Source organism: Diabrotica virgifera, chromosome 6 (assembly GCF_917563875.1).
Source record: "Diabrotica virgifera virgifera chromosome 6, PGI_DIABVI_V3a".
NCBI classification, from domain to species: Eukaryota; Metazoa; Arthropoda; class Insecta; order Coleoptera; family Chrysomelidae; genus Diabrotica; species Diabrotica virgifera.
In genome coordinates this window covers 99,082,971-99,098,724 of record NC_065448.1, presented here as the reverse complement: position 1 = coordinate 99,098,724, position 15,754 = coordinate 99,082,971, and the positions used below count along the sequence as shown (strand labels likewise).

At 31.8% G+C, this 15,754-nt stretch overlaps 1 protein-coding gene across 2 annotated transcripts in view; it reads left to right on the top strand.

Moving 5' to 3' along the window:
- Positions 1–15,754, top strand: part of LOC126886656 (microfibril-associated glycoprotein 4-like) — a 42,461-nt gene that overhangs the window by 24,245 nt on the left and 2,462 nt on the right. The window contains exons 2-5 of one of the 2 annotated variants that reach the window (XM_050653652.1): positions 7,192–7,309; positions 8,932–9,069; positions 13,475–13,696; positions 13,859–14,095. In XM_050653652.1, the coding sequence (XP_050509609.1) occupies positions 7,192–7,309; positions 8,932–9,069; positions 13,475–13,696; positions 13,859–14,095 (715 nt within the window). The remainder of the gene's footprint in view (positions 1–7,191; positions 7,310–8,931; positions 9,070–13,474; positions 13,697–13,858; positions 14,096–15,754) is intronic. The other variant, XM_050653653.1, reaches the window with a different exon arrangement.

Here is a 15,754-nt window from a genome sequence, read left to right as displayed (position 1 = left end):
TTTTGGACCAGATAACAGCGAAACTACAGGGTAATATTCCATGGTGCTTAATGTATGCTGATGATGTCGGGTTAGTAGGAAATAGTGAAAGAGACTTGGAACAAAAACTGGAACAGTGGAGACAAGCTCTGAAGGAAAAAGGTTTAAAACTTAGTAGAACAAAAACAGAGTATTTGGAATGTTCATTTAAATATGGAGCTACTACAAATAAAATGGTATCTTCGGATGGTGAAATAATTGTGAAAAGCAATAGTTTTAAGTACCTAGGATCGATATTACAGAGTAATGGAGAAATAGATGGAGATGCATGCAGTAGAATTAGGGCTGGATGGATGAAGTGGAAAGAAGGGAGTGATGTGTTGTGTGACAGAAAAATTCCAATGAAATAAAGGGGATTAACATTTATATGACCCAAGATAGAATTGTGTGGAGAAATGCAATTAGGGAAGCCGACCCCGCATAGGGATAAGGCAAAGAGAATGATGATGATTGGATGTCAGCTATTAGAGGGTTATGGTCTGAACCGATATATGCACCAGGATATGTCGTTGATCTCTTGACACCATTCTTAAATCTCTTGTTTACTAGAATATAATCTATCTGATTTCTAATTATATGAAGTGAGTTATCTCCTGGTCCTTTCCAGGTGTATAATCTTCTTTTGTGTAATTCGAACCATGTATTTGCGATTATCATGTCATGTTCTTGACAGAACTGGTATAATCTATCGCCTCTTTCATTGCTCTCCCCTAGTCCATATTCACCTAGCAGGTCAGATCTTCGTCCTTGACCAATTTTCGGTTAAAATCTCCAATAATATATGTGATTTCGTTCCTTTTTAGGTTGTTAAGTGTCTGTTTTAATTGACTATAAAATGGTTCAACATTATTGTCATATTTCTTTTCTGAAGTAGTGGCATATATCTGGATAACATTAACATTAATTGGTTTACTATTTAATTGGAATATCGCTAGCCTGTCGTTCACAGGTACAAAATTTTTCACATATTTCTTGAATTTAGATGTTATAAATATACCACCTCCATTCCTATGATGTACGTCATCTTCTACACTTCCAGAATAGTATAGTGTGCCTTCATCTTGTTCACATGTTCCCGCTCAGGCCAGCGGAGCTCACAGATGAACATTATATCAATTTTTAGGCGTTTAACCTCTTGAACTAAATTACTGAGCTTTCCTGCTGCATAGAGGCTTTTAACATTCCATGTGCCTAATCTGATTGCACCGCTAGACATTTTTAAAGTTGTACTTTTAAAATTGTAGGAGTTTCGTGTGGTGACAACCGGGAAGGCCCTACAGTCTGGTGCACGCTCTTCCCTGTCGGATCTTGGTTTCCGAGATCCATGATCAGTAATACTCTGATTATGTTTGGATTGCGCCGTGTTAACTTTACTCGGGAGAAATAATTGGAGTGGTTTCCCGTTGCCTTCGCCAATGATTTTTCTGGCGCATTAGGTTTACTCCTGTGGGTTGGATAATCGGAAAGGATTTTTGGATATTTGGTAGGAAACTTGGATCGGGACATGACCTCCCCTATTTGGATTTGGGGGATAGCCATGGCTTGCGTGAGCAGGGTCGCGTCCCTGAAATAGATCTGACTTACACCGGTATCTTATAAGTGTATCTATCCGCTATTACTATAAAATGCTCTGAATAGTCTAAAATCTAAAACTCAACCATACCATTAGATATCAAATTTTATCAATTTTATACGAGGTATGTCAAAAATATGAATTTCGTTAATGAGTAAAGTACCTTTATATTCCAGAATATTAAAAATTGTTATTATGAAGAGTTATTTGGAATTAAAAACTATGTTTTAAAATAGAAATACATTCTTCTAAAAAAAATTTTAAAATTTTTCTCCCAATTACGCGTTACTCATCATCATTTTATTACAATTATGATAACTATTTTATTATCAATTTTACGAACAAAAGTTATTTTTCATAAAATGCTCTACCTGATCTAAAATCTAAGATAGAACCATCAGATATCAACCTTTTTCAATTTTATACGAGTTATGTAAAAAATATAAATTTCGCTTAACAGTTAAATACCCTTATAGTGCACAATATTTCAATTAGAAGGATATAATTGAACTTTGAAACTTAGCTTTTAATTCCAAACAACTTTTCTTAATAACAATTTTCGATATTGTGAAATTTAAAGGTACCTACAGTAGGAAAAATTAAAGAATACCCATGAACGAAAATATAAAACACGCTGTATTTTCCTGTCACCGTGTCACACAAAAAATTGGCCACTGCAAGTACATGTAATAATTATTCTTACATGTACTTGCACTGGACAATTTTCTTTGTGACACGGTGACAGGAAAATACAGCATATTTTATATGTTCGTTCATGGGTATTCTTTCATTTTTCCGACTGTACTTTACTCTTGAATGAAATTCGTACTTTTTGACATACCTCGTATAAAATTAATAAAATTTTATATCTCATGGTATCATCTTAGATCCTATACGATGCAGAGTATTTTATAAAGAATATCTTTTCTTCGTAAAACTGATAATTAAAAAAGTTATCAATAGGTTCCAATTTAAAAGAAAATTGTTGAACATTTATTATTGCTGAAGCTTATTATTAAATGTATCTTAGGTAAGTTTTACAGAAAAAAGTTTTGATCACTTTGTATAAACATTTTTTAGCAGGTAATTTTCAGTTTTTGTATTACATTGTTTTATCTTTCTTAATTTTCTCAGAAATAAATTATTTATTTTATTTCTAAAGTAACATAATTTAGTGCATTTTAAAGACTACGTCCTAAGCGTTAAAGAAACGCTTATAAAATTGTAATAAATCTGTTCAAACTTAAGTAATATCGTCTTAAAATAAAAATTACATTTTTTGAGACGCAGTATCATTTGAATTATATTTTTGAGATTTTTTTGAATAAAGCTTCGTTTAGTAAGATGTTTTAAAGTTTTAAAGGCAAATTTGAGAGTTTTATAAGTAAAATTGTATTAGTTACACATTTTTTTCTACAACCGTGTAAAAATGCAATTTTTATCACTCCATACGAGCGTTAAAAATGCTACTTTAAAGCACTAGAGCTTTAAAATTTTTATGGCACTGCAGTTCGTATTGACCTGTAATTACGTTTGTAGAAAAAAGATTGTATGATATGCGTATTAAAAAGTACATTTTTAAGGCACTCATGTGAATTGCAGAACTCGCTTCGCTCATTCTGCAAATTTTCACATGCGTGCCTTAAACGTGTACTTTTAACACTTATTATAAATAACTATTAAATCATTTTCAAACAAAATTCATGTAAGTCTTATTTTCGGCCCACACCGTACTTATGCTCATATATTTTATTTCTTTTTATTTTAACTATAAGACAGCCTAATTGTTCTTCTTTCATGTCCAATTTGGAAAATTTTATTTGGTCCATTAGTTAAAGAATTACATTACAACATTACATTACAACAATGCACAAACTACAGGGCTATAAAACTACTTAGCCACACCATGAAAATATGGGAGAGAGTAATTGATAGACGGATACGTGAAGAAACTGAAATATCCGATAATCAATTTGGCTTTATGCAGGGCAGATCAACAACAGATGCAATTTTCATTGTTAGGCAACTGATGGAAAAATATAGGAATAAAGAGACCAACGCTCATATGGTATTCATTGATCTTGAGAAAGCATATGATAGAGTTCCTCGAGAGATTCTGTGGTGGGCACTCAATAAGAAAGGAGTCCCTGGCGAATATGTAAATATTGTGAGAGATATGTATGAGGGAGTAACGACTAGTGTTAGAACAGGTGTGGGAGAGACTGATAAATTTCAGGTGAAAGTAGGATTGCACCAAGGATCGGTGCTTAGTCCTTATTTATTCTCATTAATTTTGGACCAGATAACAGCGAAACTACAGGGTAGTATTCCATGGTGCCTAATGTATGCTGATGATGTAGTGTTGATAGGAAATAGTGAAAGAGACTTAGAACAAAAACTGGAACAGTGGAGACAAGCCCTGGAGGAAAAAGGTTTAAAACTTAGTAGGACAAAAACAGAGTATTTGGAATGTTCATTTAAAGATGGAGTTACTACAAATAAAATGGTATCTTTGGATGGTGAAATGATTGTGAAAAGCAATAGTTTTAAGTACCTGGGATCGGTATTACAGAGTAATGGAGAAATAGATGCAGATGCATGCAGTAGAATTAGGGCTGGATGGATGAAGTGGAAAGAAGCGAGTGGTGTGTTGTGTGACAGAAAAATTCCAATGAAGCTGAAGGGAAAATTCTATAAAACAGCCATAAGACCTGCTATGATGCACGGAACTGAATGTTGGGCAGTGAAAAAGAAAGAGGAACAACGAATGCATGTGGCGGAAATGAGAATGCTTAGATGGATGAGTGGAGTGACAAAGAAGGATAAAATTAGAAATGAGTATATTAGGGGAAGTCAAGGTGTGGCACCAATTGATGCCAAAATGAGAGAGCATAGGTTAAGATGGTTTGGTCATGTTCAACTTCGAGACGTTAATCACCCAATACGAAGAATAGCTGAAGTGCAGATTCCTGGTAGGAGTAGGAGAGGAAGACCAAAGAAGACCTGGGCGGAGACCATAAGGCAGGACATGTTGATAAAGGGGATTAACATTGATATGACCCAAGATAGAATTGTGTGGAGAAATGCAATTAGGGAAGCCGACCCTGCATAGGGATAAGGCAAAGAGAATGATGATGAGTTAAAGAATTACATTAAAATAACTCAACAGTGCACTTCGCCGAACGCTAATTTATAGTACGCCAATGTTTGTAAGAAGGTTGACTTTAGCGTTAAAAATAAAAAATATAGAAGCAAGCTATAGATTTTAGAAAAATCTTTTATACAGTGTGATTGATTAGTAGGGTAAGGCTCAATAGCTCCGCTATATATACAATACATAGCAATAAAAGTTAATAACAAAAATTTTAGCCACCTTTGAGCTTCATATTACAAAATTAGTTAGAATGTTACAGGGTGTTCGATAACACAGTGGCAGACCAAACTTATGTTTTTTTTTTAATGGAACACCCTATATTTTATTTTAAATTCGAAATCCTGTTAACTTCTCCATTACAAAAATATAAAGGTTTATTATGTTATATAGGGTATTTACAAAGTTATAACCAATTTTATATGAAAATCGTAACAAGTTCAACTCCCTGTATAAATAAAAATAAGCAAAACAACAATACAACAATGGTTTATTAATGCCATATTTTTTAACGTATTGTCAAAATCTTCAAGAATGGACGATATTGCTAATTTTCTTTATATCAAATACAGGGTGAGTCAAAACGCAAGTACATTATTTTCTCAGTAATTTTAAATGGAATACCCTGTATTTTATATCACTATTGAAAAGTACCATTACCGTACTTTAATTTTTAGATAACATTCCCTATATCTAAATTTATTAGTTTTCGAGATATTTTCATTTTTCAATGGACCAGTAGCGTGGCCACCCAAATCACCAGAATTTAATAAACTGGACTGATTTTTTTGGGGTTACGTTAATAATGAAGTTTATAAAATACCTCCAACAACAAGGCATTTGTTAATTTACAAATGCTCCGTAGAGTAAATAGCTCATTCAATAATCGTTTTTAGGCGTACATAAATGTGTTAGGAGATAATTTTGAACACCTTATGTAATTAAATATTAAAAATATTTTATTAAAAGTAGCTTCTAATTTTTTTAAACATGTTTTTTGCAAAATGTATTACTGATAAATTATGTCTCGTTCTTTATTTGTTACATTGTTACATTTACATACAAAAGTAGTATTTAATTGTCTTCACAAAATATTGTATTTTGTGTTTATGTGTTTTTTGTAAAATTTATTACTAATTTTCTTTGTTTATTTGTTGCATTTACATAAAAAAATAGTTTTTAATGGTTTCAAAAATGTTGCATGTAGTGGTTGTGTTTTTGTTTGTAAAATGTATTACTCATAAATTATTTTTATTTCTTTATTTACTACAGTGTTACATTGATTACCGGATTAATAATCGGTAATCTTCAATTGTCAATTCAGTCATGGCTTACTTAAAATTTAGATAAATTTAAACACCTAAAATAATTTGCTCTGAAAAATGAAAATATCTCGAAAACTAATAAATTTGGGCATAGGGAATGTTATATTAAAATTAAAGTACGGTAATGTTACTTTTCAATAATGATATAAAATACAGGGTGTTCCATTTAACATTACTGAGAAAATAATGTACTTGCGTTTTGACTCACCCTGTATTTGATATAAAGCAATATAAATAATTCTTAAAAATTTTGACAATAAATAAAAAAATATGGCATTAATAAACCATTGCTATTGTGCTTATTTTTATTTATACAGGGAGTTGAACTTGCTACGATTTTCATACAAAATTGGTTATAACTTTGTAAATACCCTGTATAACATTACAAACCTTTATATTTTTGTGATAGAGAGGTTAACAAGATTTCGAATATAAAATAAAATATAGGACGTTCCATTTAAAAAACATAAGTTAGGTCTGCCACTGTGTTATTGAACACCCTGTAAAACTAATTTTGTAATGTGAAGCTCAAAGGTGGCTAAAATTTTTGTTATTAACTTTTATTGCTATCTATTACTATAGCGGAGCTATTGAGCTTTATTTACCCTACTAATCAATCACCCTGTATAAGGTTTTTTTTGTAAAATTTCCTAAATTTTTCAATGGTCAAGTCAGTTTTTTTTCTAAAATTTATATTTTCGGAGTTATTTAAAAAACATTTAATTTCGCAGTTCATTTGTTTAATAAAAAATGAAGCTCCCACTTCTCGAGTAGAACTTTTTGATATGTTGTTTATTAAACATTACTCAATGAAATTATAAAAAGTTCTATCTTGTTTGATTTTTTCCGAAGTGAAAATCAATATGCACTCTCCTATGTTTTTTCTGCTGATATTATCATAATGTTTTCTTGGCTGTTGTATTGAAGAAGTGTGTTAATCTTTGGAGATCGTGTTTTTTTGTGTTTGCTTTCAAATTATGTTATTTGAAGGTAATAATTACCTTTTTACATTACTGCCATTTTGGCAAGAAATAACGCAAGTTAAGAACATCCGATGGAATCCAATTCGTTATATAATAAAATAATAATTGATTTTGTTTTAGGCATTTACACAAGACAATAATTTAGGCATAACACAAACACAAGACAATAATAAAATTACTCTCACAATACAAATTCAAAAGCCTAACTCACATGAAGGTATAAGAGGTGCTACAATCCGTAAGTTATCTCATTACTCTTTATGTAATATTAATCGGCATTAAGTTAAATAATACCTACCCTACTTTCAGATTAGGAAAATTCTTATATATATATATATATATATATATATATATATATATATATAAGGGGTTGTCTACAGCTAATGCCGTTTCCCTTCCGTCAGCCAGGACTTCCATTATTTTCGATCTTCCCAGTCTCCGTCTTCCAATCCTTTCTTAGACATAGCTTCGTTGACTTCATTTTTTCAAGATCTTCTCGGTCATCCTCTTCTTCTCGTTCCTCTTGGGCTCCATTCTGCAACCTTGTTTATCCAAGTGTTTTCTGCTCTGCGTACGTGGCCGTACCATTTCAGTCTTCTCTCGTCTATATATTTCAGGGCATCTTTTTCCACTTGCATTCTTCTTCTTATCTCCTCATTTGTTATTCTGTCTCTTCTGGTGAGGCCACAGCATCTTCTCCAGTATTCCATTTCGCTTGCCAGAATGCTTTTTTTTGGTTTTTTTGTTTATGACCCAAATTTCTGCGGCATATGTCATGAGTCTTCTTACTATTGTTTGGTATATCATTCTTTTTGTTTTTCTCTTAATGTTCTTATTCCAGATTACATTATGGAGTTGTCTGATGCAAGATCTTGTTTTTCCCAATCTACTTTTTATTTCTGCTTCTTTTGTTCCGTTTTCCGACATTATAAAGCCCAAATATTTAAAATTCTTCGTTCCTTTTATTTCAACTTGTTCTTCTACTTCTAAGTTTTTTACGTCTTCTTCCGATATTACTAAGTATTTCGTTTTCTTCATATTTATTTCCAGGCCCACCTTTTTGTATTCCTCTTTTAGTTTTCTTACCATGTAACTGATATCCTCTTCATCTTGAGCCATCACCACCTGGTCGTCTGCGAAACACAATGTGTAGAGATAATCGTCCCTTATCGGTATTCCCATATCCCTACACTTTGTCTTCCAAGTTGTTAGTGCGTGTTCTAAAAATATTTTAAATAGAGTCGGTGACGTTGGGCATCCCTGTAGTAATCCTTTTGTTGTTTTGAAGTTAGCAACTACCTTGTTTCCGATTTTTATATTTACTCCATTTCCACTGTACATGTTTTTGATTGCTTGTGTTAGGTTAGGTGGTATCCCTATTTTAGTCATTGCTTTGTACAGTTCTTTCCTTGGCACGGTGTCGTATGCCTTCCTAAGGTCTATAAACGCCATGTGTACATATTTGTTCTTAGCTCTTTTTTTCTTTATTGTCTGTTGTATTGTATGGATATGATCTAGACATGATTTCCCTGCTGTGAAACCTGCTTGTTCTTCTCCGATTTTACCTTCTTAAATTTCCTCTATTTTATTCCTGAGGATCCTGCCATACAGTCTTGCCATTGTAGCGATGGCGCTTATCCCCCTTTAATTTTCGCAATCTTTTCTGTTACCTTTTTTGTATATCGATGTTATATAGGCTTCCTGCCATTGTTTAGAGATGTCCTCTCCATTTATTGCTCTTTCCATGATTCGGCATATCATTCTTCTTAATTTCTCTGTTCCGAAATTCCTTATTATAAAGTTTTTAAATTCCACAAGCATTTTTTTTTATTTATTTTGGCCTACTTTTTTTTATTTTAGTGGGAAATGGAATTAGTAATTCTGTTGAAGTATGTCAACATTTGGTTGGAGTCAGTAAAGGAGACTATTGTCCAATTACTGAAACCAAAGTTACGAACCTAAATATTCCAGGAAGCTGCCAGGAGATTTACAGAAATGGTAATGTATTTATAGGTTGTTCAATTTTTAACATGCGAAAAATATTCTTTGCATCCTTAATTTTAACCCGGGAAGCGGGAACAGTCGCGCTCTCTTCTGTCACGTAAGCAGTCACGCGTTAGATTTTATCTAACGTTACGAATTTAAATACGAAATTAAAACAAATTTTTATTTTACAATATTTTATTTGTTATATTAAAAATGTCTATTTCTATTTTAAAGCTAATTGGTTCTCATCAAAGCCATAATTTCCACACAAAAAAAATAAAAAATAAACAAAAGACCTACACATTACTACAATCTTGTGAAGCTCAAAGATGGCTACAATTTTTGTTATTCATTTTTATTGCTACCTATTACTATAGAATAGAATAGAATAGAACAGATAGAATAGAATAATATGCATTATTGTCTTACATACAGTCAAAAGAAAAATAATAGAAAAATAATATTAATAACAAATAACAACTACAATTTACTAAAATTAGATAAATCGTCAATATACAGTATATAAGCTATAAAAGCAAAGACAAAAACAATTTATTGCAAAATTTATATAAATTGCAAATTGAACATACTTACAACAAATAAAATACAACATTAAGAAGTTTAAGCTGCTGCGTATGAAACCCAATTTTCTTAGTTATTCATTAAGAAATTCTTCTATTGAATAATAAAAATGGTCTTTTAGATAGATAGGCTTTTGTCATTTTACGGAACTTTGGGAAAGATGTTGCAGATTTAAGTTGCAAAGGGAGATGGTTGTAAAGTTTTTTCGCGGAATATAATATAGATTTCTTTACTAACTCAGTGGATGGGATCGGTAAATAAATATCAAATATTGAATTTCTGCTGGAGTAAAGACGATTGGGCCTTGCTGGAAAGACATGAAGGTGTTTACGAATTAAACAAACAGTTTCTAGAATATATAAAGATGGAAGTGTTAAAATTCCGTGATCTCTGAAGTAACTTCTGCAATGTGTAGATCTTCTGAGCCAAACATATATATTATTGCTCTTTTTTGCAATTTAAAAATAACATCAAATTGAGCAGCTGTACTAGAACCCCAAAAAGGAAGACCATATCGAAGATGAGACTCGAACAACGAAAAATATGTTATTTTAGACGATGCTAAATTAAGTTCCCTTGAGACAGATCTTATTGCATAGCAAGCTGAGACAAATTTTTTACTTAACGAATCGATATGAAGGGACCACTTGAGGTTGCTGTCTAAAAAAATACCAAGAAATTTTACAGAATCAACGGTACTGATCTAGCTGTTATTAAGAGGCAAAGGTTGAAGAGCTCCTTTATAGGATAATGCTACTGTTTTATCTACGTTAAAAGAGAGTAAATTAGAGTCAGACCAGGTCTTTATCGTCAGTAGATCTGAAGTTATAGTTTCATGAAGAGATGCAATAGTTGAGTTGCTTTAACTAATACTGGTATCATCAGCAAAAAAAATTTCCCATCGATTTTTAAATTAGTGATGTCATTTATAAAGATAACGAACAGAAGACGACCCAATACTGAACCTTGTGGTACTCCACACAATGTTTTTGAGACTAGAGTCCGTATCATTTGCTCTAACTAGTTGTTTCCTATTATTCAAGCAGGATTGGTACCAATTCAAAGATATACCTAGAATTCCATAGTTTAGTTTTTTAATCAAGATGTCGTGATTTACACAATCAAAAGCTTTGGCATGTCACAGAAAACAGTGGCAGTATAAAGATTATTGTTTAGTGCTTGGTACACCTCATGTAGTACAGAAAACATGGCATCAGTGGTACATTTGTTAGTTAAAAAGCCGAATTGATTTTGTGATAAAATGTTGTTATAAACGATAAAGGACATATTTATTTAAGTCGAGTTTTAATGAGTCTCTCAATAATTTTGGAGAGTACCGGTAGTAAGGCAATAGGTCTATAGTTGCAGGCATTAGATTTTTCACCACCCTTATGAAGAGGAATAATAATGGCTGTCTTTAGGCACTCTGGAAATTTACCTTTTTCGAAGGAATCATTAGTTAGTGAGACGAGGATTTCCAACAATTTTCTGTGAGATTAGAGAAAATTTTTATAGATAGTCCATCAGTACTACAGGATGATTTGCTTTTGATACTATTGATTGTTTGGATCAGTTCAGAGTTATCGACTGGTCTTAAAAAAAATGAATTCGATACCTTTCTTGAATTAGGGAGATAGGAAATGGGATCTTGTTGCGGCAAAATAGTTTATGTTATATTTTTACTCACATTAACGAAGTAATCGTTCAGACTTTCAGGATTTGGAAGAGAAAATTATTGAGCTGTGTGAGTTTTAGACTTTTACACTTTTAGAGCTTCCCAGACGATTTTGATAATAGGCTTTTTTAGCTAATTTGACAAGTTTTAGATATGTTGTCCTGTACTTTGTGATATATTCAGTGACAGAAACATTGGTAGTAAATTTCTTGATGTATAGTAGTGAACGCATCTTCTAGGCTGATATGCGGATACCTTTCGTAACCCAAGGTTTCCGATGTTTTGGCTTAATAGGAATTAAAGAAAATGCCTTATTAAAGGTGCGGAGAGGCTTATCTAGAAAAACACTAAAATTATAGTCCACGTCTATAGAACGAAAGTGTTACTCAGAAGTTAAGCATAAATTTTGTAATTTACGAAAATATTGGGCAGAAAAAATCCTCTCTAAACGTCGGGTTTTTGAGGAGAGTTTGCTGAAGATGTTAAACTTCGTATACACTGCTTCATGATCAGATAGTCCCGCATTAATAACTGTAAAGCAGACATCAAGGGGTGAGAAATCGGAGACAGTATAAACGATTATGGTAGATGTAGTTTTTGTAATCCTTGTAGGAGAATTAACGTGCATTGAGAGACCATACGATTCAAATATGTTGGCCAGAGACACTTGGGTAACACAAGCAGCAGCATAATTAATGTTAAAGTAACCGTATATAATTTTTCTGCATTTATGAGGCAGGTCATCTAACAAATTTAGCAGGTTCTAAAAAATAGTTCCACGGTAGAGTCAGGTGATCTATAAATGCAAATAATGTAAAGATTAAGATTTTTATTATAAACTAAGGAAAACTTAACAAAAGAAGTTTAAAGAAGGATTCACTTAACAAAAAGTCATATTTTGTTACCAGAGAAAAATCATTATTTCTAGAAAGAATTAGGGTGCCTCCATGAGCCGAACTTGGACGATCATACCTGGAAATTGTGGTAGGGATGGCGGTTTTTGACAAAACACCGGTTTTCGGTTATACCGGTTTTTTTGCTTACGGTTTAACCTGGCGGTTATAACCGGCCAAAAAAACCGGTTTTTGGAAAAACCGGTTTTCGATTTTTTTAATCCAATAGGGTACAAAGTTACATTTACAATACACTTTAGTTTGCGATTCTCAATTCGACTCGATATCAATATGATCAAAATTAGTATTACTATCGAAAGAACATGTATTACTTTTAACACGTTTGTATATTTGTAGAATAGGTACATTTTAACTCATTTAATACTTCCTGTATGAGTGTATCGTTTTGAAAACGGAGCGAAATTCTTGGAGATTCGTATTCGTAATCATTAATTCGATATTCATAGTCAGAGCATTAATTTTGGTAATCAGAAAAAGTCATTCACCCACTTTCAATGTTAAGAGTTAAGTGTGAAAAATAGATGATGTTTGCGTCTAATTCAACCAGATCACTTCTTATGTAAATATTATGATTACAAATACCTTTTCAAGGAAATATTATAATAAAACTTAATAATTGTTTCTGGGTGATGTGAGATTGCACTTTCAGTTTGCTTCTGTATTTTATAAAATAAAATAAAATTTGAATTATGGTATTGTTTGGAATAATTACTTGAGAATAATAATTATGATTGGGATCCGAAATAATACCTAACCTAATCCTAATCACCGTAAAAACCTAATAACCGGTTTTTACTTTAAAAAGAAAAAACCGGCTATAACCGGGACAAAAAAACCGGTAAAACCGGTTATTGCGAAGTAAAAAAACCGGTTTTAGGTTTAAACCGGTAGGTTTCTCCCATCCCTAAATTGTGGTAAGTATATTTTTCTACAAAAAAAGACTCGTTGCCTTTTAAGCCGTGCTCTGTAACCGCAACTATCGGGGGAAATCCTCATTTCTCTAGAAACAAAAATAATTCATCAGTTTTATTTCTTATAGAACGAATATTAATTAGAACCATGCCAAAGTTGTAACGGATCATAGCGGATCTACGGAGCTTTACCCCACTAATCAATCACCCTGTATATATGTATATACGGCTATGCCACCTAGACTAATGGTACTGGACTAATGGACTAGAATAAGGGTTTAGAAATTACATAAATTTTAGACAACATATGATTAAACATGATTTAATTGTTTAAGGTAAGACAATCTCCGGTACATACGAAATTTTACCAACTGGACAAACAAAACCAGTAACGGTTTTATGCGACATGGAAATTGAGGGAGGTGGATGGACAATCATACAGAAGAGATTTGATGGATCTGTAGACTTTTATAGACCTTGGAGAGATTATAAATTTGGTTTTGGGAATCTTAAAGGTGAATTTTGGTTGGGTTTAGAAAACATTCACCACCTTACAAGTAAGCATAGGTTATAGTTTTTAACTAACATTTGCTATATTATATGCTTTCAAGATTTAAAAATTTTACGAAGTTATTCTTCTTCTCTACGCATCTTAGCCAGTAACCTTGGTATTGGTGACTAGCTATGCAGAACCTTCTGTATCTTAATATTATTTTTAGGTAGCAAATCAAATGAGTTGCTCATAGAAGTAACTGATCATAATTTGCTAAACTATTATGCTAGATATCCAGTTTTTGAAATAGGATCCGAATATCAGGGATATAAGTTGAAAACTTTAGGGAGTTATAGCGGTAATTCAAGTGGTGACAGTATGATATATCATTTATCCCAAAGGTTTACTACATTCGATCAGGATCAGGACAGTTGGAGTGAGGGCAATTGTGCCAAATTTTCACGTAAGTGTATTTAAAATTTACCCAGTATTGATTTATGGTAATATTAGTGTTTTTTTATCGATGTAGCATTGTCTCCATTAATGTTGGATTTTTTCGCCATTTTGTTATCCATTGAATATACTTAGACACGATTTTAAGCAGTTTTCGTGGACCATATCTAATCATCTCTGGGTGAATTCCTTCCGAGCTTCAAGACATTTTGGTTTAATTTATAGAACTGTTTCTTAATAACTGTGTTTATATTTAATAAGTTTGTTATTATTGGTCTGATGACTGTTTTGTAAATTAAGCGTTTCATTTCTTTTCCGATATTTTTGAAGTTATACTTCTTTACGCGCGATAGAGGGTGAATTTTAATAGGATTAAAACCTTTGATTCCGGCGCAGTCGCATTACAACTTTGTTCTGATTGGATGTTCAAATGACATGACAAAAATTATCCAATATGGCAAAACAAAAAAGTTTATAATTGTAGTGATTTTTAAATAGTTTTTAAAGCAACAGGTACGCAATAATTGTAAATGTATCATAGGTACCTACCAAAATACATAGTATGTAATATCATTTGAACTATCATTTGAACCTACCAAAATACATAGTATGTAATACTTTTATTTACATAATTTGATTACCATCAAAATTTCTATCAATATTCACCTAATATATTGTTTTCTTACTCTGTTTTGTTGTATTTTTTCAATTCTAAATCATTTCAATTCAAAATCAAAATAATTTGATTTACATAATGCAAAAATGTCAAAAGTTTAATCCGTTTAGTTAGTCGATCTTCGCACATAATGACACACTCTCTTCGTGGCGAAGCGTAAAATGCGAGTGAACCCCAATACAACGCCAATACCAGCCGCGCTGGTAAGTTGGTTCAAATCCCAATAGAAACTATTATTTTTTTTATTTTTTTTATACATTTTATGATTGTAAATATATTTATTATATAATTTTATTTTCAGAAAATACGTATTTAGTTAAAAAAAATTCCGACAATTAATGTTCAGAAATCATTTGTGGCATTTTTAATGTGTTTGTGTGTGTTTTATTCTTTTATTATTTTAATTTTTGGCACTGTTTTAATAAAAATGTTTGAGAAGTAGTAAGTATAAATTAGTTTTATATTTAAATAAAATATAAATAAAAAGTATATTAATTTCGTTTATAATTATACAGGGTGTTTCATTGGGAAACGGAAATACTTTAATGGTGAATACTGGTCACCGAGCCGGTTTAGATATAGTACATTTTTTGCCCTACCGACTTTTATAACCGAGTTACAGGGTGTTTTATCGATTTTGCCAATTTCTTTCCTAAGCCATAAATTTAGAACCACCCTGTATATTTTTTGATATTTGGTACACATATGTCTCATTCAAAACCCAAACGACCGACATACTAACCATAAGAAAAATCCAGGTCTGGATTAACAAAAAATTATAAAGTAATTGTGACCTTAAAACAACACCCTGTATATTGAAATTTTGAAAATCTGTTTGCATATTTGAAAAGAGCACAAAAAAGTAAGTTTAATGGTTCGCTTCAATTTTTCGGCCAGACAATTTTATGACTTGAATTTTGAAATTATATTGAATTTTTTAAGAACTTTGACATTAAAAAGCAGATATTATTAACTTTTAGTTATAAATTACTT